This window comes from Carlito syrichta, unplaced genomic scaffold (assembly GCF_000164805.1).
Source record: "Carlito syrichta isolate Samal-C Ts95f unplaced genomic scaffold, Tarsius_syrichta-2.0.1 Scaffold263506, whole genome shotgun sequence".
NCBI classification, from domain to species: Eukaryota; Metazoa; Chordata; class Mammalia; order Primates; family Tarsiidae; genus Carlito; species Carlito syrichta.
In genome coordinates, this window is record NW_007207602.1 from 444095 (window position 1) to 470179 (window position 26085).

Here is a 26085-nt window from a genome sequence, read left to right on the forward strand (position 1 = left end):
GCAAATGGAACACACAAAAAAGCAGAAGTTTCCATCCTAACACCAGACAAAATATCCTCTAAGCCATCAAAAATATAAAAAGATATGGAAGGTCACTACATAATGATAAAAGGTCCAATTCATCAACAAGAAGCATCCATCCTAAACTCATATGCACCCATATGAGTTAGGAACACCAACTTTCATAAAGCAGTTTTTAGATAAACTAAAAAAAGGCATTTACTATAACACTATCATAGCTGGGGATTTATTTTATTTTATTTTTTATTTTTTGAGTTGGAGTCTCACTCTGTAGCCCAGACTGGAGTGCAGTGGCTGCTCCCGGCCACCACAGCCTCGACCTGCTGGGCTCAGGCGATCCTTCTGCCTCAGCCTTCCAAGTAGCTGGAACTACAGGCGTGTGCTACCATGCCTGGCTAATTTTTTATTTATTGTAGAGATGAGGTCTCGCTAAATTGCCCAGGCAGGACTTGAACCCGCGGGCTCAGGCAATCCACTCACTTCAGCCTCCCAAAGGTGTAGGATTACAGGCTGAGCCACTGAGCCCGGCTGCTGGGGATAAATACGCCACTAACAAACCTAGACAGATCAATGAGACAAAAAAATCAACAAGGTGTTCCAGAAACTCAACTTGACACTTGACCAAATGGATTTAATAGATACCTACAGAACACAGTACCCAAAACCCACAGAATACACATTTTACTAACCACTACATGGAACGTACTCTAAAATTGACCACATCTTTGGCCATAAATCAAGCATAAACAAATTTCAAAAAAAATGCTGCCATGCACCTTCTCAGACCACAGTGGAATAAAACCAAATATCGACACTAACAAAGTTCCCCCAAAATCCACAAAGACATGAACAATAAACAGTATTATGTTGAACAAATTCTGGGTCAACATGAAAATCAAATAGAAATTAAAAGATTCCTGGAAACAAATAAAAATGAAGAAACATCTTACCAAAATTTCTAGAATGCCATGAAAACAGAACTAAGAGGGGAATTCATATCTATATGAACACATATGAAGAAAAGGGAAAGGTCGCAAGTTAACAGCCTAAAAAAATCACCTAAGGAAGCTGGAAAAGCAAGACCACCAAAATCCTAACTTCAGCAGAAGAATCCAGATCACCAAAATAAAGCCCAAAAATAAGACATAGAAGACAAAAATATAATAAAAAAAAATCAAGGAAACAAAAAGCTGGTTCTTTGAAAGGATAAACAAGATTGTTTGAGCCCTAGCCAGATTGACCAAGAAAAAGAGAGAAAAATCCCAAATAAACACAATCAGAAATGCAAAAGATCAAGTCACAACTGACCCTGAAGGAATCTAAAAGATTATCAGAGGTTACTAAGTACACTTGTATGGAAACAAACCTGAAAACCTAAATAAAATGTAGGACTTTCTGACATCACACAACCTCCCTAGAATGAAACAAGAAGAAATTGAGACTCTAAATAGATTAACAATAACCCAGGAAATTGACTTTGTCATAAGAAAACTATCTATAAAAAAAATTACTAGGCTCCATGGCTTTCTAGCAGAATTCTGCCAAACATACAAAGAGGAGCAGATACCAATCCTACTGAAAGTATTTCAGGCAATTGAGAAAAACAGACCTCTGCCCAAATCATTTTATGAAGGTAACACCACACTGGTATTCAAACCGAGTAAAGATTCAACAAGGAAGGAGAACTACAGGCCAATAACCTTAATAAATGTAGATGCTAAACTTCTCATCAAAATTCTAGCAAACCAGATCCAATAACACATCTCAAAAATCATCAACCATGAAGAAGTAAGCTTTATCCTTGGGATGCAGGACTGCTTCAACATCTGCAAGACCTAAAATGTAATTCAGTACATGAACAGATATAAAAACAAGAACCCTGTGATTATATCATTAGATGTGGAAAAAACTTTCAATAAAATTCAGCATCCTTTCTTGCTAAAAGCGCTTGAATGCCTAGGCATAGATGGAACATACCTCAATATAGTTAGAGTTATCAACGAGAAACCCACAGACAACATGCTGCTAAACAAACAGAAACTGGAACCATTTCCCCTGAAAACCAGAACATGAAAGGGCTGGCCACTCTCACTCTTCCTGTTCAACATGATGTTGGAAGTCCTAGCTTGAGCAATCAGCAAGCGAAGGAAATCAGTGGTATCCAAATAGGAAAGGAGGACGTTAAGTTATTCCTCTTTACAGACATGATCCTATACCTCAAAAACTCATAAACCTCCTTTCACTGATAAAAGATTTTGGCAAAGTCTCAGAGTACAAGACAAATGTGCAAAAGATAGCCACATTCTTATACACCAACAATAAACAAACAGAAACCCAAATAAAAAGCACAATCTCATTCATAGTAGCCACAAAAAAAAATGAAATACCTTGGCATCTTCCTAACCAGAATAGCTAAAGACCTTTACAACAAAAACTGAAAAACTCTGTTCAAAGAAATCAAAGATGACACAAACAAATGGAAAAATAATCCATGCTCATGTACTGGAATAATCAATATTGGTAAGATGCCCACCCTGCCAAAGGTAATCTACAGATTTAATGCAATACCCATTAAATTGCCAGCATCATTCTTCTCAGAATGAAATGCCAGTACATATGGCATTTTAGAATGAAATTCATATGGAAACATAAAGAACCATGAATAGCCAAAACAATTCTCAGCAAAAGAAATAAAGCAGAAAATATCACACTTCCAGACTTTAAACTTTATTACAAGGCTACAATCATCAAAACGACCTGGTTTTGGTACAAGAACTGGCATGCAGACCAATGAATTAGGATAGAGATCCCAAAAGCAAAACGTCAATTCCTCAAGAAACTCATCTTCAACAAAGCCTCCACCAATAACCACTGGAGAGAGGAGAACCTATTCAGTAAATGGTACTGGGAAAACTGGCTGTCCACATGCAGAAGATTAAAACAAGACTCCTACTTATCACCATACACAAAAATCAACTCTAAATGGATCAAAGATCTAAATGTAAAACTTCAAATTATAAGAACCTTTGAAAATGCAGGAGACACCCTTATGGAAACTGGAACTGGCAACCAATTCCTGGTCAAAATTTCAAGTGCCCATGCCATAAGAGATAAGATAGACAAGTGAGACTTCATGAGACCTTGTCAAACTGAAAAGTTTCTTCAAAGAAAAAGAAACCATCAAGAGAGCAGGGAGACAGCCCGCTGATAGGGACAAAATATTATCCAACTGTATATCTGGCAAAGGTCTAACATCTAGGATCTAAAAGGAACTCAAACGTGCCGAAAAGAAAAAAACAAACAGCCCCATTAAAAAGTGGGCAAAAGATATGAGTAGAAATTTCTCAAAAGAAGACATGCAAGCAGCCAAGGGATACATTAAAAAATGCTCATACTCACTAATCATCAAAGAAATGCAAAGTAAAACTACACTGAGATACCATCTAATTCCAGTCAGGATGGCCATCATCAATAACTCAAAAACCAACAGATGTTGGAGAGGATGCAATGAAAAGAAAACACTTCTACACTGTTGTTGGGAGCATAAACTAGTACAACCTCTGTGGAAAACAATGTGGTGATTCCTAAAAGATCTAAAAATTGACCTTCCCTACGACCCCACAATTCCCCTCCTGGGAATATACCTGGAGGAATGCAAATCGCTCTACGAAAAAGATATCTGCATACTTATATTTATTGCAGCATTGTCAACAATAGCAAAAATATGGAACCAACCGTGCTGCCCATCAAAAGTGGACTAGATTTTAAAAATGTGATGCATATATGCAATAGAATGTAACACAGGCATAAAGGACAAAATTATGAACTGCGCAGCAACTTTGATGACCTCAGAGTCTATAATGCTCAGTGGTCTATCACAGAAACCAAAAACTGAGTACCACATGTTCTCAATCATAAGTGGACCTTGAACGATCATCCTAATACTTAAAGAAAGGGATTGTCAGTAGTGGGAAACTGCCAGGGGAGATGGGGAACACCTCACCAATAAGGGTACCTGCATAATGAACATATGTATACCTAACCCTGAATTATACCCCATATTTAAAATAAAATAATAATTGTTTTAAAAGAAATTATATAAATTATAGATAAGTGCTCATTTCAAATTACGTTAAAGGACTAGGTAATTATGGTACATTTATACAATAAAGTATTGTCTTTGTTAAATTATTTTATTTAAAAATATAATATGAAAAATGCTTATAATGCTTGTACCTTATATTAACTAAAAAGTAGATTGCAAAATTATATATCCACTATAATCTATATTAGTGTACACTTACATATATACACAAATATAGATAAATTTTCAAATGATATTTGAGGAGTAGTAGAATTATATCATTTTAATAGTTTCCTTTGTGCTTTCTGTGTTCTACATTTTTCATAGTAAATTTAATTTACTGACTACGGCTTTTAAGAAACACTCCAACTTGATAATAGATTTTCTTTTCCCCCAGGTTTCTTTGTTTTTAAAGTGTTGGCACCTAAATAGGTTTAAAGAAAGAATATCCTGTAGCAATGACTTTGGCACAGATTAGGGCTGCCCATACTCTGTGGAGCACACCACAAACAGATGACAGACTGGCAGGACTGTTGCACTGCACTTTTCAGGTGCCCAGGCACAGGGAGGTGAGACTTGAATTGCATTCATCTCCCTGGGTCTCAATTTTCTCTTTTGTCAAAATAAGAGGTTGCAGTAACAATTTCAGCTTCAGAGCATCAAATTATATCTTCTCTTTTTATTTGAATATGTTTAAATGCAATGTTTCAAAACTTGAAATTACTCAGAAGTAATTTATATTCTCTCTTAATTTGTAAAATGTGAGTTTTCAAAATATTTACTAATGCAATGAAATGATGTCTTAGATTGCTTTAAAATAATCAAATGGGAGCAATGTAGGGCACAGTGTGAAGGAGCATAACTGAGAAGGAGCATTAGGCATATGTTGAAGCTGCATGATGCGTTCATGGAAGTTCATTAGTCCATCATTTCTACTTTGGAAAAGTTTTGAAATTTTCCATAATAAAAACAAGATTCCTTCCTCAGATCCTCTACCCTAACAAAACTAATATCATAATATCATAATTCATTTTGACCTTAAAGGAAAACCCTGCAAATTTAATGATATGACATCTCTACTTACTAACACAAAAGAACTATTTATTGTACATATGCTCCTTTAATTTCTACATCCTCTTGCCCTTTTAAAATTTCATCTTTCTTTTTAATAAATAAGATTATGAATGAAGAGAGGACAGATTTACTCTGCTTACAATTCCTAACCCCCAAAACTATAAATATATATATATTTTTTTCTTTTTTTTCTTTTTTTTTTTGCCTATCTCAAAGTTGACTAAATCTCATTCTTCAGGAACTGGGAGTTGTTTTTAGATGTCTTCAAAAGTAGAAAATAGGTTTTCTAAAGTTTTTTTTCCACTAACATATATTTTGATATGAATGGCTAATGTAACCCAAATCTAATATGACAGCTAAACTGCAAAACTGAGGAAGGTATTTCTTGCCAGAAGCAACTTTTAACTACAGAACCTGTTGGATAGTGTTAGAAAAAAGACATCTAAAGGGAATCATGGTCTAATTACTCAGTAAAGAATTAACGGATAAGAGTTCTTTAGATAATATTCATGCATAAAGACATTTTTTTTTTTTTACCTCACGTCATGAATACTTATAAAACAATTCTCACTGCAATCAGCATAGGCTAAATTTAAACAAATCATTGGCATTTCGTAGGTGGCATTTGCATTAGGGGAACTTCATTATCTGAATTTCCAGGATTCCATGTCCAAGTTCATGAATAAACTGAACTCGGTTTCCCTTTTCTCCGGCTTTGTTCCACTCTCCACCTCCACTGTGTTACCATTAACTACAATGAAAAACTTAATACATCTTTTTACAATGAGTTAATTGCTTAAATTTCATTTGTGTCTAGTATGACCTGGATTTTTTCTGCATCTCAATTATCAGTTTTCAGCCTTGCATTTTTCTGTGATTGTTTAATGCTTATCTGATTCTCTCACCTATAAACTTCAAGAGGGCAGAGACCAAGTCTGTTTTACCCATCACTGCATTTCCTTACATTTAGTGGGCACACATGCATATTTCATGACATTAAATGAAATAATTATTTGAAAAGTTCTCTATATATCGTGAAACCTAATTTTATCATTTTTGAAAACTACTTGGTAGGCCCTGATTAAAATGTATATTGTCCAATCCTTAAAAATGTAACAATGGTAACATTTTAAAATTGTTTTTGCCTGGACAAATTTTCATAAGAAATGTAGAGGTTTTCTCTGAAACATTTTGCCACTCATTGCAAGTATCTATTCCTAGAGATTTCAGCTAGCATGCTATTTTCAACCAAGCCGAATTTTACTTGAAGTGGCCATCCCTGATTTAGATACCATTACTTCCTGACACAAGATTGAATTCTTCTGTGATAAATTTTAGCTAAGCACATGTTTCTCATGCAATGTGATTCTTCACACTGTTCTATGAATTCATGACATGACATGGAAATAAAGAACGAGGCCAATGCAGCAAAAATCAAAAGCCTAATTTCTCTTTCCTATGTTTGATGTGCTAATACCATAGGACTTTAAACAAATGATATCTATTATGTCACTATCTGAAGAGGAGCTAGCACATCCAATACCTAGTTTTCAAAAATCCCCTTTTTAAAGGTAACGTTATAATGTATCTGTTTCTCAAGACAGGTTTTTTGTGTTTTTGTTTTGTTTTGTTTTGTTTTTTGAGTTGGAGTCTCACTCTGTCACCCAGACTGGAGTGTAGTGGCCACTCCTGGCCACCACAGCCTTGACCTGCTGGGCTCCGGTGATCCTTCCGCCTCAGCCTTCCAAGTAGCCAGAATTACAGGCACGCGCTACCACGCCCAGCTAATTTTTTGATTTTATTGTAGAGATGAGGTCTCGCCTGCCCAGGCAGGTCTCAAACCTGCGGGCTCAGGCAATCCACTCACCTCAGCCTCCCAAAGGCGTGGGATTACAGGCTGAGCCACCGAGCCTGGCAGGTTTTTTTAAAAACCATTTCGGAGACAGTGGTCCCTCTGTTACATTCTACCCATAGATGACTAGATTTTGATGCAAAGAATTTGCCAGATGTAATCCTTTGTACTTCCTAGTCAGAGAGCAAATAGTACATTGAAAAGCTAGAGCACGTTTTTTCATGCATCAGTTTCTATATTAGAGAAATAACTTCTGTTATTGCTTAGACTTGTGAGAAGCTATTGTTTTTCATACAATATGTTCAGAAAATATTTTTTAGGTGATTGTCCAAAGTCATAATTTAATACTATCTTCTTTTGAGCTCACCATTCTAGATAAGGATTAAACTTAAGACACCGATAAGCGTAGTTATTATTAATAACCCAGAAACAACAGGTGCTAGTGTGGCTTCAGAGAAAATGGAACGCTTCTATACTGTTGGTGGGAATGCAAGCTAGTTCAAGCTTTGTGGAAAGCAGTGTGGCAGTTTCTCAAAGATGTAGACATTGAGCGTCCATAAAATCCAGCAATTCCTCTTCTGGGAGTACACCCAGAGGAACATAAATCACTCTGCCAGAAAGATACCTGCACGTGTATGTTCATTGCATCACCATTCACAATAGCAAAAACAAGGAACCAATCCACATGCCCATCGAAAGTGAACCAGATAAAGAAAACATACACACGATGGAATACTACACAGCCATAAAGAAGAACAAAATCATGGCTTTTGCAGCACCTTGGATGTAACTGGAGACCATCATACTGAGTGAACTGTCACAGAAAAAAGAACTGACTACTCATGTTCTCAGTTGTAAACAGGCCCTGATCACTGGTCACATGAGCAGAAGGGTGAGATGGACAGACACTGAACACTGCTGGGGAGGAGGGAGAGGAGCCACATGGTAGCACTATCTCTGTATCTGGTCCACTATCAGGGGAGAGTGGGCCCACCAGAAGCCCAGACTTCACCTGCATGCAACAAATATTTATGCAATAAATCCTCACTTGGACCCCACAACTCTAAAATAACATTTTTAAAAAGACAAAGAAGTAAATGCTTTTAAATATATATAGTCTTTATAATCTAAAACCAAAGTATTAAAAAAATAACAACTTACAAGCAGTTCATGTGGTATAATATAATGTTTTTAAAAAATAATCTGACATTGTTCCTGATGTGACCACAAGGAAAAGCAATGCAGGCAAACAAACCAAAAGAAGCAGAGGGGGAAAAAGCCTTGGCTTACCTGCAGTTGAAGAAGACAAGGGACTCTTAGCCTCAGATTCTGCTGGTATTTTTTTCTCTTTTTTTGAGTCATCATTCTTTTCTTGCTCGTGGCTGGGTGTTGTAGACATTCCCATTGGGTTTTCTCTGCCAACTGAAATGAAGATTTTAAAAGATGCCATCTTTTCAGAATCACTTCTTTTTTTCTCAGAATACTCACCATATGTTCAGTTCTGCAAGTTTAAGTTTCGCTATTGTTTCCATTTCTATGCCTAGTCAAATCTTTTTACTCCGGATTACGTAGTTCTCGCAAAATGACTTTTTATTCTTATCCACAGGCTGTGTATGGATAGCGTCCCTATAAAACCTATTCACTGCTTTATAAATCCAAGCAATAGTTTAACATCACGATACGCATGAAACTACTTATTCAAGATGCTTTTCTTATAGATGCTAAATGAGAACTTTGGTAATAATTTGGTACCTTGCTTTTCCCAAAAGAGGAAACTGACTAAAAAGTTGTGCAAGCAGAACTTCATATGACCCTACTGAAGTATGAAATCCAAAGAAACATATACATACCTATAAATGAAGAAAAAATTAGCTACTTTTCTGCCTTTTATCTAGAAGCAAGTTGCTTTAGAGTCTTGTTCAGAAATAGTTATTGCCAACTCAGTTGAATAATGACTTCAGTTTTACAGTTTATGTTCATAAGCACTATTTATATTTAGGATTTCAAAACTCAAGTTGTTTGTGTTCATTCTTCAGGATCAGGCATAGGAAAGTTACTTACTTTTGAAATGGTGGTAATTGAAACTATGAATGTCAGGTTTCAGAGATTGCAACAGCAACAAAAAATTATATAGATATCTAATTCTATATAATAAAAAGTAATAGCAAATACTTTTTAAAACTACAATTGCAGTCAACAATGTCAGATGACTTATGAAGTAAGATGGCATACAAACTCATGGGTATGGTTGACAAAAATTAGCAATAGCATTGTTTTTTATAGTGTTTAGGTAATACAAGATATAATTTCATCACTCATAAACGAAACCTGAAACATTTACCTTAATACTATAAGAAAGAGATTGGCGGTAGTGGGATACTGCCAGGGGAGGGAGGAGGAAAACCCAACATCAATAAGGGTAACTGATGGCAAATCAGGTGAAGTGGGGACCAATGGGAGGCCCAAACTTTACCTGTACGATGGCCACTTTTATCCCTAATCCTGAATTGTACCCCACAAATTTAAAATTAAAAAATAAATAATTAACATTTTCAAAAGATATAATTTCAGACAATAATATGTTTTAAAACAGCAGACACTATAAAACATAGGTCTTTCTATACGGTTTATTTATAATATAATGCCTAGACACTGAAGATTGATGATAAAGAAATTTCAAAGTAGCAAAACATCAGAAATAACTAGAAATATGTTTTTGAGAGTAAATGAATTCTGGGAGAAAAAATATATTTAAAATTTCTATATATAATTAAGAGTTCATTTACCCATCTACAAGCAATATAGAAATCCAGGATTTACAAAGAGAAGATAAACTACCTTCCAGTCACTGCCATAGTAGTAAGAAAAAACCAATGTAAAAGATATAGCTTTTGGCATAGAAGGGGCTACAGCCCAGAGAGGAAACACATAAACAATGACCTCTGATGTGTATTGATGGGTGCTAAAACTGACACACGCACCAAGTACATAGGGAGCACAGAGGAGAAAACAATTTTCGCACCAGTCCAGAAATTAGAAACAAGCACAGAAAGGGATTACACAAGTCAATCTATGCAGAACTGTGAAAGGAGAATGAGAATCTCTCACCCTTCTACCCTACCTGCACTAGCTTCTCATGACTCTTCCTCAGCGTCTTTAAGACAACACCATATATTTTTATACAATACAATAGTAGGAGAATCAGAACATGAAAGATATTTTCTGGAAACGTTATCCAGTGTTTTCTTATCCCTCAGTACAGAAGGGTGTCCACTTTGCCTTTGAGCAAGGTGGGTCACAGAAAAAGTCCAATATCCAAATACCAAAGTGGTCCTCCAATATTAATACACTGAACTGGAGCAACTCTTACCAGCTCTTTGTCTGATTTTCACAAATTTTTTTAATGTGAAAACTTACCACTAGCAATGCAAAACCATACCTTTGATAAAGGCAAAAGAACAGCAATTGTCTACATGGAAATATTATCCAAGGGCATATATTACATATCTAGTTCGATCTGAATAATTGATGAGTAACTTCAGGTAGTATCTCCTTACATCCAAAATATAAGTTGTTTCAAGATCCACCAGACTACAAAGGCAGTAACTTTACAAAGTCAACTAGTAGAAGTCTTTTATTTTATTGAATACTAGCTATTCAAAAAGTAAAACAAAAACTTACATGACAGTAATTAATATAGTGTCACATTACTAGTATGTGTATAATTTAAATCCATATAGTCAATCATATTATCTGAACCACATTGCATCATTTTTTTATAAATAAGATTGTAATATCTATAGTCAGAATTGAGGAATTGGGTATGCAATAGTATTTCATTTAGATTTTATGCTTGAATGATCTTAGCAGACTAGAATGAAGCAAAAATAAATTTTATAAACATAGTTTTATGCAAACTTTCATAAGACTGAAAGAAATGCTTATTGTAATAAAAATGTAACACCTGAGCCATATCTTTAGTCTTGCATTTTTTCAGATAATTAATAGCCAGAGTCTCGTGATTTGTATATAAAGGATGGTTCATTCCAAAGAACTGGACTGGAATTAAAGCAGAAAAGACAAACTTTTTGTGTGTAAGTTGAGCCTCTGTCAAAATACTTGAAAAGTGTGAACATGTTCACTCTTTCCTAGATGTTTGTTAAAGCTTACAGCATACTGAAGTTAATGAAAAGTTACATTTGATATTGAGGCAGAATTTTTATTTATTTGTTTTTCCAACTTTTTTAAAGCTCACTTTTTTGTATTATAAAGAAGAGGAGGACAATTCAGGGCCAGGTTGTCAAACGTGGATTATGCCAGTACCCTTGTTGATGAGGCGTGCCCCTCCCTCCCCTGGCAGTTTCCCTCAACTGCCATTCCCACTCCCCCTCCCCTGAAGTTTTCCCACTACCGCCAATCCCTTTCTTATAGTATTATAATAATTGTTCAAGGTCTGCTTATGAGTGAAAACATATGGTACTCTGTTCTTTGTTTTTGTTTCTGTGTTTCAGAGTATGATCGACTCTAAATCCATCCAAGCTGCTGCAAAGTCCATATGTTTGTCCTTTTTTATGGCTGCATGATATTCCATTGTGTATATATACCACATGTCTTTAATCCAGTCCAGCTTCGATGGGCAACATAGTTGATTCCATGTTTTTGCTATTGTGAATAGAGCTGCAACAAACATACGTGTGCGGGTATCTTTTGTAGAATGATTTGAGTTCCTCCGGGTATATTCCCAAAAAGGGAATTGTTGGGTCATATGGAGGTCAATTTCTAGTTCTTTCAGAAATTGTCACACTTTCTTCCAAAGAGTCTGCACTAGTTTGCATTCCCACCAGCAGTGTAGAAGTGTTCCTTTTTCTCTGCATCCTCACCAGCATCTGTTGTTGTTTGTTTTATTAAAGATAGTCATTCTTTCTGGGGTTAGGTGGTATCTCAATGTGGTTTTGATTTGCATTTCTCTGATTATGATGCAGAATTTTTAAACACCTGGCAGTGTTGTCTTACCGTATGGAATTACAAGTGCAGGCTTATCAAAATGAATAAAACTTCCAAATAATTCGCATATCCAGATAGTCAATGGAGAACCTTCTCCATGGACTCCGTATAATAACTGCTTACTTAAGCCCTTTGGACCCTTTCTCCTGTATAGTACTGTGAATTGAAATTCATGAGCAAATGAAGATGTTTTGCCACATAAACTAGCTAGCACAGCTAAATGATAGGGGGATAAATGACTTTTATTATAAATTCTCAATATACAGTAAATTAAATCAAATCCTAACCAAACTGCAGATGAAGAAAATCAAATTACAGAGAAGTGATATCTCCAAAGTGATTAAAAGGAGTTATGAAACATTATCTTTTGCATTCTAGGACTCTATCAACTCTATTTGAGTTATAAAAGGTACACCATGATGTGTTCCTCCTTTCTTGAATAATCACAGCAAATACCTGTACAGTACTTACTATCGGGCATTATTCTAAGCATCTTATATGTTTTAACTCATGTGATTCTCACACCATCACTAAGTTAAGGTATTATTGGTCCTCATTTTACAGAAACAGTTTTGTGGTACAGGAGCAGCAAGGGCATACCATTGGCAAAAACCAGGACCTAGACATGGGCAGTCTGGTTCTCAGAACTTTATGTGCTAAAATCCCACCTTTGTCTGCTATACTTCTGAGCATATTGCTCTTTGATGAGTGGGCCCAGTCAATGAGGCTACCCTCGTCTTAGATTGGACAGAGCCATGCCATCCATGCGATTGTCTGCTATATCAGACCAAGCAGTATACAAAGTTTTACTTGCAATACAGGTGTTTCTGTGGAAGCCAGGGCTACTCCTTTGGGTTGCATGCTTGGAGATGACAGGTCCTTCTTCACAAGAAGGTCTCCACTGGAGTCTTACTTTTCTCTTTCTACCATGATCTCTTCCCCTATTCAAGTCCCCTTATCACTCAGGACATCTCACAACTTTAACCTTACTTTTCGGACAACTATGAGGGAACGCTTAAGCCATAAAAACATAAGGGACTGCTCTACCTCTGTACTGAAATAAAAACAATTCAAAACTCCTAACCATTTCTGGGTCTGTTGTTTTTGTTGTTGTTGTTGGTGGTGGTGGTGGTGGTGGTATAGGGAAGGTTCAATCTATCATATGTAAATAGTCTAGTTAATAAACACTATATGTGCATAGTCAGTTAGAAAATAATAAAATGACGTGGAGATTACTACAAACATTTGAACAGATATTCTGTCACTTTTTATAAAACCCTGCAAGGTAGAGTTTTTAACACCTAGAAATCTCACTGGGATTCTCTTCTTGTGAAAATAAAACATTAATAGAAACTATATTTTGAAGAAATATTTATGCTTTCAAATCCTAGGAAGTTCCTAGGATTCGTGATGCTCCAGTAAAATTTCTAAAGCGATGTCTCCTGCATTCTTTCCCACGCTAAAGCAGGAAGTTGCCTCCAGAACACAGAAGAAAATTAAAACCATCCATGCTCTAGAAACACAACTGAATTGTAGGGCCTGTAAATTAGTGACTTAATGTTTATTGGTTCTGTTAGTAGTAATACCCTAGGCTGACAAATACATGGCCTTTTATCCTCCCACTCCTACTTCTTGCCACAAATTACTTTTCTCCTTCTCATCTCCTGTTCTAATTATTTCAGTCTCTTCTCATCTTTTCTTCTCTGCCCTTTTATCACCATGCTTCCTTTCTTCCTGTGCTCTTTCCAGCATGGTTGCTGTCCTCTGCTAGCTATTTCTCACTCTCTTCTACTCCACCCTGTATCCGTCTGCTGACTTTCAAGTCATCTGTTTCCCTTCAGAGCTCCACGGGCAGATGGCATACCGATTTTGTTGAGTAGGAGTACCACTCTGTGCCAGCCTGTGGGAAAATGTAGGGTGGTGGGAATGGTGGTATGGAAGGCAGTAAATTAAAGTATACTAGCCAATCAATTTGCAAAATTTTAAATGTGGCAACTGAAGGCTGAGAAGGAATTGATGACGATAGAGCAAAGAACAGAGCCAGATATACCACGATGTTAAATCAAGCTCATTATATTCTTATTTTAATCTGTCTTCTGTAAGATATTATACACACACAAACATAAATTATAGGTAGATTCTGATAAGAAAATGGAAGCTAAATAAAAGTCAGAGTGACTAAGAAAATGACCTAGATTTTGACTGAGCCAAATGCCCAGAAGCACATCAGCAAAAAAAAAAAAAAAAATCAGACAGCAACCTAAACATCAAGATAATTAAAAACATAATAGAGTTACTTCATTAGCCTTTATGTTCAAGCAAATACATTTTAGGCTTAAATTGTTTAAATAAAGCCCTAAGATCTTTACTTCAATTTGCTAGAGAACATGAACTTAGCTATGATAGAAACCAGCTTCAATATATTCACATTTCTGTCCTATCCTGAGACTTTTTCAAAATCCTATATTTAATCTAAGTCCCATTCGTGTTGATCTTTATTCCATCTGCTTTTATACTAAGAGCATTAAAAATTAATAGCAACGAAGTTGAGAATATTTCTAACAGCATTATCCTTCTCAGGGTAGATAGAGATGTCCTTAAAAAACAAAAGATTTAAATATACACATGTACACACACACAGACATACACACACAAAAGCATATGTACAATATAAAAAGCTACAAAGGAATTCAATGTATCAAAAACTCTGTACCCAACATTATCTGAAAATTTGAGGCAAGTGATTGGTCTTAATTTCATTTTCCTCCATTACTTCTAAAATTATATCAAGCAAAAAAAACTAACAGCAGAAATTTGCTTTAAAAAGTGATGAAATTGTCAGACACTCTGCACAAACCATTATAAGGCAAACCAAAATCAAAGTATTTCAGAGTAAACATACATTGGATGACTTGTGGATAGAAGCAAACATTCTCATCCTCAGTGTAAATCACTGGCTTTGCCTGTCCATCTGACTGAAGTCCAACAAACAACCCGGGGCTCTTCGTAGATTCCAGGCTTATGGATGCATTTTTCAAATTCTTCTTAATTTTAAAATGACAGTATATATCTCCTGTACCCTACAATCAATACAACATAAATCCATAAATGTGAGCAAACACTAAAGGAAAGAATTTAAAACCAGTCGCTTCACAAGAATACAATTTTGCTTCATTTCAAATCATCATAATAAGTCTAGAACTTTTTGCATTAATTGTACTGTGTGCTTTATCCTGTTCCGTAAGATCCAGAAATAGAGAAAACATGAAGGACTGAGCCAAGGAAACATGTTTTTGGACAAAAGGCTCTGAGTCACTTCGGAGCTTCAACTAAAGACAGAATTGTGTATGCTGTTTCATTTCTTTGTTTGTTTTTTCCTTTTTTTCGGAGGAGGGGCTCTTGCTTTACATTTAATTCAGTTGTGTGGGATCTGAGGAACTTATTTATTCTAAATTAAGTGGTAAGGCTTTACCATGCCACACCCTATTCACTGTTGCTCTTAAAATACACACACACATACACACACAAAACAAAAAACTTCATAAACATATATAGTATGCATTATGGGCTCAATGATGTTCCCTCAAAATTTATATATTGAAACTCTAAACCACAGTACCTTAGAATGTGACTATATTTAGAGACAGGTTATTTAAGAGGTAGTCAGGTTAAAATGAGATCATTATAGTGGATCTAATCCAATGTGACTGGTGTCCTTAGAAAAAGAGGAAATTTTGGACGCTGACACAGAAGGAAGACAACATCAAGAGACACAGAGGGAGACAAGCTAAGGAGAGACTTTGCTCATCTATAGGTGAACACAGAACATTAAAATGCAAAATTTTCCTTTAGAAGATACTTTAAAACAAAGGAGAAAAGAGTATTTCTTGCCATAAGTCAAATTTACGTTCAAACGTAACCCAATTTTCTGTGTTATTCTACATTTTTCAGATTGAATTTTCATAAATAGTGTACACATAAATTACCCAGTGACCCATAGAGGAAAATATTCAAAACTGGGTACCTAGCAATAATCTACCTACCTTCAGATTATCAAAATATCTTTCCTTTATTTAAGGCAACTATAATCTAATAGAAATACTGCACCTTTCATTGCTTTTAAAGTTTTCTTAAAGGCTTTCAGAGTCCTAGCAAATGAGTTTCGTGAGAATGAATTAAAATTTGCAGTGGCAACTATTACTTATAATAGAATATTATATTCTGACTTTCACTTAAATGTGAGCTTCTTGTCAATAAGAAACAAGTCTCTCTCTCTCTCTCTCCATTTTATAAATACAAATTAAGCAATTTTTATCTTCTGCTCTTATTATGAATACAATAAGACTTTGGGCTTGATTTGTTCATGGTCAAGTAGAGAAAACAACCACATATACAAATAATAATAAGTAGATGGGCTAAGGATAGAACATTTGAGGCAGATGGACACCATGAACAGAGGCAGAGGAACAATTGAAAGCATGGTGTGAGGATGAACAGGTATCTTAAAGTTGTTGAACAACAGAGAAGAAGGTAAGTGCAGAAAAGTAGCCTCAGTTCGTGTGCACCTTAGGAAGTTTGGGCCTTACCTTAAACCATGAGAGCCACTGAACAATTTTATGGACAGATCTTAAATTGCTTTCTGGACATTTCATAAATATCCTTCTAATACCTTTCTTCTCTAAAAGAAAATCTCATTATTTACTCAATCAATTATATACTCTTTTGTAGTTTTCTAATAATTATCAACAGAACCTTACTTCTCCCATTCTTCAAGAATGCAGTTTTAAAACTCCCTTTTGTTTTTTTTTTTCTCTTTAATAGACTTTACTTTTTAAAAGTTTTAGATTTACAAAAAAATGGGAAGATAGTAGAGTTCCCATGTAGCCACACCCACTTTCTTCTATTATTAACATCTCATATTAGTATGATATATTTGTAATAATTTCTGAACCAATACTGATACATTATTATTGAATAAAGTATCAACTTTATTCACATTTCCTTTATTTTTACCTAATGTTCCTTTTCTGTCCAGAATTCTATTGAGGGTGCCACATTACTTTCAGCAGGCATGTCTCTTTAGCTTCCTCTTGGCAGAGAAATTAAATGCTAAGAACAACAATAACAAAGCAAACTTTTCTCTTCTCCTCTTCTGTCTTCCCCTCTCCAACTCTCCTCTCCTCTCCTCTCTCTGTCATTAATAGAGACATGTCACAGGGACACAGATGCAAACTGCAAGAGTGACAATTTCTCCCAGATTCTCCTTGTTTTTGATGACCTCAAGGTTCCGGTAAAATATTTTGTAGACTCCCCCACCACTGGAATGTGTATGAAGTTTTCTCATGATTAGAAAGGAGTTATGGGGTTTTAGAAGGACACCACAGGGGTAAAGCTTCATTTTTATCACTTCACTTCAAATGTACATATTATCAACGTGATTTGTGACTGTTGAGGTTGGCCTTGATCACCCAGCTGAAGTAGTGCTTGGCAAGCTTCTCCACTGTACAGTAACTCTTTTTTTCCCCTTTCTACACTGTGTCCCCAGGAAGTCACTATGTCAGCCTGAAACTGAGGGGTGAGGCGTTATGCTGCAACTAACTCCCTGAAGGCAGAGTATCTTATTCATTTTTCTTTCCCATTTATTAATGTAGTTAATCATTTGTTTATATCTCTATGAACTCATGAATACTTATTTCATACTTTGTGGTATAATCCAATACATCTTTATTTTGTTGCTCAAATTGTTCCAGCTTTGGCCACTGGGAGCTCTTTCAGTTGGTGTCTGTGTCCCTTTGACATATCTCCATTAGTGGCAGAGAGAGGAGTTTTTTTGTTTGTTTGTTTGTTTTGTTGTTGGTGTTGTTAGTACTTCCTTAATTTCTGGCACTACGTGCTCCAGGTTCATCTGTATATTTATGGCCACAGAATTATCTATTTCTCCAAGAAGCCCTAATTTCTTTCATTGGAGAATAGTATTAGGAAACAAAGTCTAGGTACCAGGTTCTGCTTGTTCCCAATGAGATGGTGCTTCTAGGACTTCTCATCTAATGGAGCACAAAACATGTGTGTATACTAATATATATATATAATATATATATATGGATAATTCATATATAAACACATATATTTGTGAGTAGTTCTATGTACAAACTTCCACATCTATATTGAGCTAAAGATGACCCTGTATCTGTGTCTCCAATTCTAATGAATTACTATGGATCCATTAAATCATTCTATGGATCATTCTGGCTTCTTTTTATCCTTATCCATAAACTCCCACTCCAATGGTGAAAAATCTGACTCCCACCATCTGCCATTCATTTACTTAATTGCTTCATTCCAGTATACATACATAGTAGTATCAGAATTATTAACACATGTACTTATGAGAAACAACTTTATCAACTAGAATACCGAGCTTAGGTGTAATTTCATTTTCTTTTGGTCTTACCAACTCCATTCACTTCCAAAGATACTTAGGCCAGTACCTTTTCCCACCATCCCCTTCATACTGGCTCTTTCATATATTAGTATAAATGTTTATTGTCACCATCTGCATTCTTTCCTGAGATTCCCAAACTTCCTAATGATATTTTATTTGCATATGTTGAGACTCACTCTTTGTGCTGCACAGTTCTATGGGTTTTGACAAAAGCATAATATCTTGTATCCATTATTGCAGTAGCATATGGAACAATTGTACTGCCCTAAATATCCCCTATGCTTTACTTGTTGATCTTTTCCCTCAAACCCCTAGCAGCCACTCACCATTTTTCTGTCTCTATAGCTACACATCTTCCATAAGGTCACACAATTGGAATTGTATAATATGCAGCCCTTTCACACTGGCTTCTTACATGTAGTAATATGAACTTACATTTCCTCAATGTCTTTTCATGACTTACAGCTCATTTCTTTTTACTGCTGAATGGTATGCCATTGTATGGATGTACCATAATTTCTCCATTCACCTATGGACGGACTTCTTGATTGTTTCCAGTTTTCGGTGACTATGAATAAAGCTGCTATAAACACTCACAGGCACATTCAATTTTGTGAAGTGTGTAAGCTCTGTGTCTCAATTCTTTCTTTTTCTATTTTTTTGCATATAGACATCCAATTTATCCAACAACATTTGTTGAAAGTCTATTCTTTCTCCATTGAGTTTCCTTTGCTCTTTTGTCAAAGATCAGTTATCCATATTTGTGTGGTTCTACTTCTAGTCTCTCAACACTGCTTCACTAATGTCTGTCTCTTTTCTTTCATCAATATCACACTGTTGATTTCTATAGCTTTATACTAAGTCTTAAAGTCAGGTAGCATCAATCTTTGTTCTTCTTCACTATTGTGTTGGCTATTCTGGGGTGTTTGCCTTTTCATATAGACTTAGGACCCATTTATTGATACTCACAAAATAGGTTGCTGAAATCTTGATTGGGTTTGCATTGAATCTATAGATCAAGTTGGTAAGAACTGGCAACACCGTAGAGTCGCCAGTCTATGAACATTGCCTATCTGTTTGTTTATTTAGATTTTCTTTTATTTTTTTCTTCAGAGTTTTGTAGTCTTCCACTTACAGATCTTGTATATATTTTGTTAGGTTTACACCTTTTTTGTACTGATATAACTGGCATTATGTTTTTAATTTCAAATTCTAATTGCTCATTGCTAGTATATAGAAAAGCAATTGGATTTTGTATAGTAGTTTGTTTATTGCAATCTTGTTATAATCACTTACTAGTTCTATTTTTTGAAGTTTTGTCAATTCTTTGGGATTGTCTACATAAGCAATCATGTCATGTTTCCTTTTGCTGTTTTACTGCATAAGCTAGGATTTTTAGTACAATATTGAATAATAATAATGGTGAGAGGGGACATCCTTTCTTTGTTCCCAATCTTTGTTCCTGATCTTAGGGATCCAGTTTTTCTCCATAAAGTATATTAGCTGCAAGATTTTTGTTGAGAAAGTTCCCCCATTCATAGTTTACTGATAATATTTACTACCAATATTCAACTAGTCATTAATACTGAGTACTCCACAACAAGATCTACCAAATTTGACTCAAACATTTCAATATTGTTACTACTTCCCAGACTTCAGACCCCCATTACCTCATGGCTGGATCACTAAAAACACTAACAGAAGCAAGGATAATACTTTTGAAATTTTTAACTAATGTATTTTCATTGCTAATTGCTCCAGTTCTCTCACCTACCAGATCAGCAATGTTCATTACATTGGGGTAAGTAGAATCCATAATAGGAAAAAGCAATCTTTGCTCAGCTTTGAGTTCCCAAATAGAAGGGCTTTAAGAAACATATTCCAAGTAAACAATTAAAAGGAAGATTTTTTTTCATTTGTAAAGCCATGCTTTTTTGAGAAAGAAAATGGTTGCCAAAGGAAATTGAACTTAATACACCTAAAGTCAAGCTTGGAAACCTGGACACCATAGAGTTTAAATGATAAAGACACTGAAGAGGTAGATACCAAATATTACATGCAGGAAATTTCCACTCCACCAGACAAAGAGAAGTCTTTCTGGTGCTGAGAGTAGTAGCAGGGTAAATGGGCTAGAACAGAAACGTGAATGTTCTGATTTCTACCCCATTGAGAGTTGATTATTAGTGAAGCAAGTAAGGGGCAGTAGAAACATCCATATACAGTAATCCCGTACATATGAACTAGTTCCCTTCCAAGAGCTCATTCATAAGTCCAACATGTTCGTAAGTCAACAAAGTTAGCCTAGGCACCCAACTAACACAATCGGCTATATAGTCCTGTACTGTAACAGGTTCACAACACTTCTCACACAAATAATACCTAAAAACAAACAAGCACAAAAGTAAATAAAACATTTTAAATCTTACAGCACAGTACTTCGAAAAGTATAGTAGTATAGTACAATACAACTGGAATACAGGGGCTGGCATTGCGTGAATAGGCAAGAAAGTAATGGACTAGAGGAAGGAGAGAAAGTGGAAGATAGAGCTGAAAGATCATCAGCAACTGGAAATGGAGGGCAAGCTGCAATTTTACTCACACTTGACACTGATGGTGTAGGTTCTCGTTCCTTGCTGGATTCAATTCTATCTCGTGAAAAAGCGATTCAGTGATGTATGGATAGTAGCTCTTTTTTTTTCTCATCATAGATGTCATGGTAGCACTGGATTGCATTCTAAAGGGCTGCTGCAACCTTTGTGTACCATCCTACATTTGACTCCTGTGCCTAACAATGCCTCCTCAAATAATGTGAACACACGTTTGAATCTTTGAACATTTGCAACTTGAAGGTACATATGTAAGAACTTGCTGTATTTGGGGGGAGAATCTCAAGAGCTAAGGGGTTATCTTAGGAAATTTTAAAACTTCCCTTACAGCATTTTAGCGTTTAGCATAGTACCAGAGCAACATGGAGCCATCCACAGGGTAGATTAGGAATGTCTGAGGAAGGAACCTGAGAAGGTAACTCTGATGTAGTATTCTAACTTCTCCACAGGGTACGTGGAAGCATCACATGATCCAGAAGTTATCCCATGCTTAAATGGCAGACTCACTTACTGAGAGGGCTAGAAATCTGGGAGAGGACTGGATCTGCTCCAAGTTGGTCACAGAATTAGGAACCTTGAGACCAGAGACTATTACAAAAGAGTCACAAGCCCCACGCTGCCCAAAATGTTCTGACTATAATACCAGCCTCATTCGAAATTATATTCAATTGCTATGTCCAAGTACAAATGAATTCTGTCACACTATAATAGAGACCAGTGTGAATCTGAAGAAGGGTCCCCTTTTCTTTGACATTTTTAAGTCTTTGCCTCCAGTTACCAACCAAGGATAAAGGAAAGGATAAAAATAAATAAATAATGAAAGAAACCCTGACTTACTATTGACTTTTAAAGGACTAATCTTTAAACTGGATAGAAACTAAGATATCCAAGTATTTTTCTGACTGGGAAAAAATCTCTCAATCAAACTAATCACAGAGGAACATGCTAGAACAAGTAGTGCACTTTAGGTAAACTGCAGGTTTTTGAGCCAAACTGTTTTATTATAGTAATCTCATAATTATTCTTCCAAACTTTAGATTCTTCATAAATCACTCTATCTTCTACACAGAAACCAGATTTATGAATTTTAATATCATTCCCAACCCACTATTTCCCCAAATTTAGAACAGATCACTTATCAAAAATCAATGTCATTTTACATTGACAATCTCAGGACACTACCCATGACTCACGCAATTGAAAACCCTTTCCCAACCTCCTCTGTTCCCATACCAACCCTGAACTTGGTACTTACCTCTGACATTGCACTTTGCACACTCTAGTGTAATCGTCTGTCTACATTTTTCTTTTCCCTTTTTTGACTACCAGTCTCCTAAGGGCAGGGAGCACGTCTACCTACTGCAGCACTAGTGACAAGCAGTTTCTACCTTGTTGTAGAAATTCAATAAATATTTGTTAGCTCTAATTCTTTTTCTTGCTAATTTCTAACCTCATAATTTGTTCACGCAATGTCCTTCCCTCTCTTTGATAATGAAAAGTGAAATTATTTTCTCTAAAATTTGCCATTCCAGGGAACTTCTCCTGACTCATTCACTCTGCTCAAATCAGTCTCCCTCTCCGGAGCCTTCACAGAAGCAGTTGGACCATAACTTAAATGGGAGTACCAATTTATTGTTGCTGTCTACATTGCCGTCATGTGAGTATTTGTTCCCTCCAGCAGTACCTGAAGGAATGATATTTTTAACCCTCCATTAAGTATAATTAGTGAAAGGTAGAATATCTGATGCATGCGCACATCACTGCAAGCCAACATAGCATCTCATGCCTAATTGTCTCTATTTGGCTTATTTGCAACAAGATAACTGCTAGTTACCAAGTGATATTTTAACTTCTCACATTCAATATTTGTTGAGTATCTGTCAAATGGGATACTTTAATAAACAAAGTCCACAAGACTCTTCCCCCTGTGGTGCCTATATCTTGATGGAATACATTCTGTACACTGGAGTATTATTAATGCTACTCATTAGTCTTTTCTTTTGCAAGATTAATCATGAAACAATTCATTCCCTTCTTAAAGTCTATTTGCTCCTGTGGAGGAAAAAATCATTGTTGCTGTCCTCCAAGTCCACCGTATATTCTTCAAATTTCTTTCATGCTGTAAAGATCGAAACCAATGCATAGACTGTGGTCTACAATAATTGTGAAATGTAAGACCATTGTTTAGAAAATCCAAACAAAAGAATTTATCTTGCATATAGTTATGCATGCAAACACAAGTTTATGAAAATCAGTTTCTTCAAAAAAATTTTTAAGTAAAACATGATTTATAATTATTTACCTAACACTAAATAAGACTCACTGAATGTTATACTTTTCAACCCAATGGTCTAGTGTTGTATATACCTAAGCCATCTATATTATTTCATATGTTTTCATATTTCAATTTCTTACAAATGTGAATTACCTTCAATTTTTAAATTATTTGCATGTATAGAAATATATTTTGAGTAAAGAGACAAAATTAGATACATCTGTAATGAGAGAATCTTTCCTGGCTTATTCAGACTAAATTCCTGCCCATAAACAAGTATACTGTTAGTGTGGGGTATGTCTGGGTGTGTCTTTGATATACTGATCACTCTTCAGCTTGTTTTTCTCACAGTTCCTACATCTTTGTTTTCCTTTGGACCCATGCTTAGTGAGATCTACCCATGTTATTTTGAGGCTTATTTTTCTTCTTTAAATTAAGTCTTACAATTGTCCCTAGTAAACTGCATGCCATTTGTGGCTAACTTGAGTCTCTACTACATCAAATCTATTAAAGTGACTTATTCCTACAGAATAATAATTTCATGGTAGCAGAAATAGAAGTATTTGTTACAGGATCAGCATCACACTTGATTTAAATGTGTGTTTGCCTATAAGAAATGTTTTAGAATGCACAATGGCAAACATATTGGAACCATTAATGCTTTTATTCCATTCAATTTATTACAAGTATTCACTGAGAAGCTACCAGGACTGAGGCATTGTTGGGTTTTTAAGGTATCATACTATGAGCACGCCATTACCATTTACTGTGGAATACATCTTATCCCTTTGAAGAGTGTAAGCAAATCTCACCATAGCCTCTAAACATATGCAAACTGGGGTAACTAAGATAATTGTTACCATTCTGTTTCCAAGAGTAATGTCCTTTCAATGTAGCGATCCTTGTCAGAGACGATGAAAGTGAAAATAATATGTTTCATTGTCATGCATTTCTTAAAAGTGAAGATGGACATGCATTTTGACTAAAAACACTATCAAAATTTCAGATAGAGAATTTTAAAGTCCAACAAGCATATCAACAGGTCATTAAACAAGCTATAACATAAAGAAAACACTACAATGGAAGTAGAAGTAGAATAAAAATGACGAGTTTTCTGTGGAAGCTTTTCTTGGTGAAAGCACCAGTGTAAACGTTAAAAATCAATGTTAGGTGGTATTTCCTTTTCTTTTTTAAGAATGGCCATCATTAATAAAACAAACAACAACAGATGCTGGCAGGATGCAGAGAAAAAGAAACACTTCTACACTGCTGGTGGGAATGCAAACTAGTGCAACCTCTTTGGAAGATAGTGTGGCGATTTCTGAAAAAACTAGAAATTGACCTTCCATATGACCCACAAATCCTCCTACTGAGAATATACCTGGAGGAACTCAAATCATTCTACAAAAATGATACCTGCACACATATGTTTGCTGCAGCGCTATTCACAATAGCAAAAGCATGGAAACAACCATGCTGCCCATTGAAAGCAGACTGAAAAAAAATGTGGTACATACACACAATGGAGTATTATGCAGCCATAAAGAAGAACAAACATATGAACTTCGCAGCAACTTGGATGGATTTAGTGTCTATCATACTCAGTGATCTATCACAAAGAACAGAGTACCGTATGGTGTAACTCATAAGCGGACCTTGAACAATTATCATAATACTATAAGAAATGGAGTGACAGTTCTGGGAAACTGCGAGGGAAGGGTGGATTGGATTGACAGTTGGGGGACTCTGCCATGTGGGGGGCAGGGACAGATGTCATCAACAAAGGGACATGCGTAATGAACATTTGTATACCTAACTCTGAATTGTACCTCATATCTTTAAAAGAAAAAATAATAATAATAAGCATGCATATTTAGCAAAAACAAACGAAAAACCCCAAACAGAGCAATGTATTTAAAGAGTAATTTAAGAACTTTGATATGTGAAAAAATCGAGACCCGCCTGAGTAACTTGGAGAGACCTCATTTCTACAATAAATCCAAAAATCAGTCGGGCGTGGTAGCTCATGCCTGTAATTCCGGCTACTCGGAAGGCTGAGGCTGAAGGATCGCTGAAGTCCAGCAGGTCGAGGCTGCGGTGGCCAGGAGTGGTCTGGGCAACAGAGTGAGACTCCAACTCAAAAAAAAAACCAAAAAAAACAATGTTGTCTGAGGGGCAAACACCATCAGGAGGTAGCCTCACAGTGATCCTTTAGGCCTCTGTTAATGACACAGTTGTTAAAATACACAAAACAACTGGCTACATGAGACCCAGAGAAGAAGCTCTAGCTGACCTCGATGTCCAATGACAGCATTTTTGTCCCCTACGATTAAACGCATTAACTTTAGAATAGAAACTTTTCATTCCTACCAAATCTTTTAATAACTACACAAAAGGAGTCACAAGATCATTTACATAGGTCAGTTTTAGGTGGATCATTTACATGGGTCTGTTGCTGCTGCTTGCTCGCCTGATGGCTGTGTGAGCTTAGGATAAAGGAGGCGTGGTCACTACAAATGAAAAACAGTTCACTCATCTGTGTTAGGCTGTGAACACTAAAATACAATCTGCCTCTTCTCTTTGCTTTCTTTGCCGATTTGGTTACAGTATCAGGGAATTCACCATTGGCTGGAGTGGGGGTACAGTCTCGTATGATTTAGGAAACTGAGTACTCAAGAGCCTCTGACTTTGTGGACAGGCTTTGTAAAATTTCAGATCTTTTAGCAA

The 26085-nt window shown here is 35.9% G+C and overlaps 1 protein-coding gene across 1 annotated transcript in view; it reads right to left on the bottom strand.

Moving 5' to 3' along the window:
• Window positions 1–26085, bottom strand: part of LOC103254031 (lipoxygenase homology domain-containing protein 1-like) — a 241470-nt gene that overhangs the window by 60757 nt on the left and 154628 nt on the right. Inside the window, exons 15-16 of the mRNA XM_021709625.1 lie at window positions 14938–15115; window positions 8322–8453 (exon numbers count right to left, since the gene is read on the bottom strand). Coding sequence (XP_021565300.1) covers window positions 8322–8453; window positions 14938–15115 — 310 coding nt within the window. The remainder of the gene's footprint in view (window positions 1–8321; window positions 8454–14937; window positions 15116–26085) is intronic.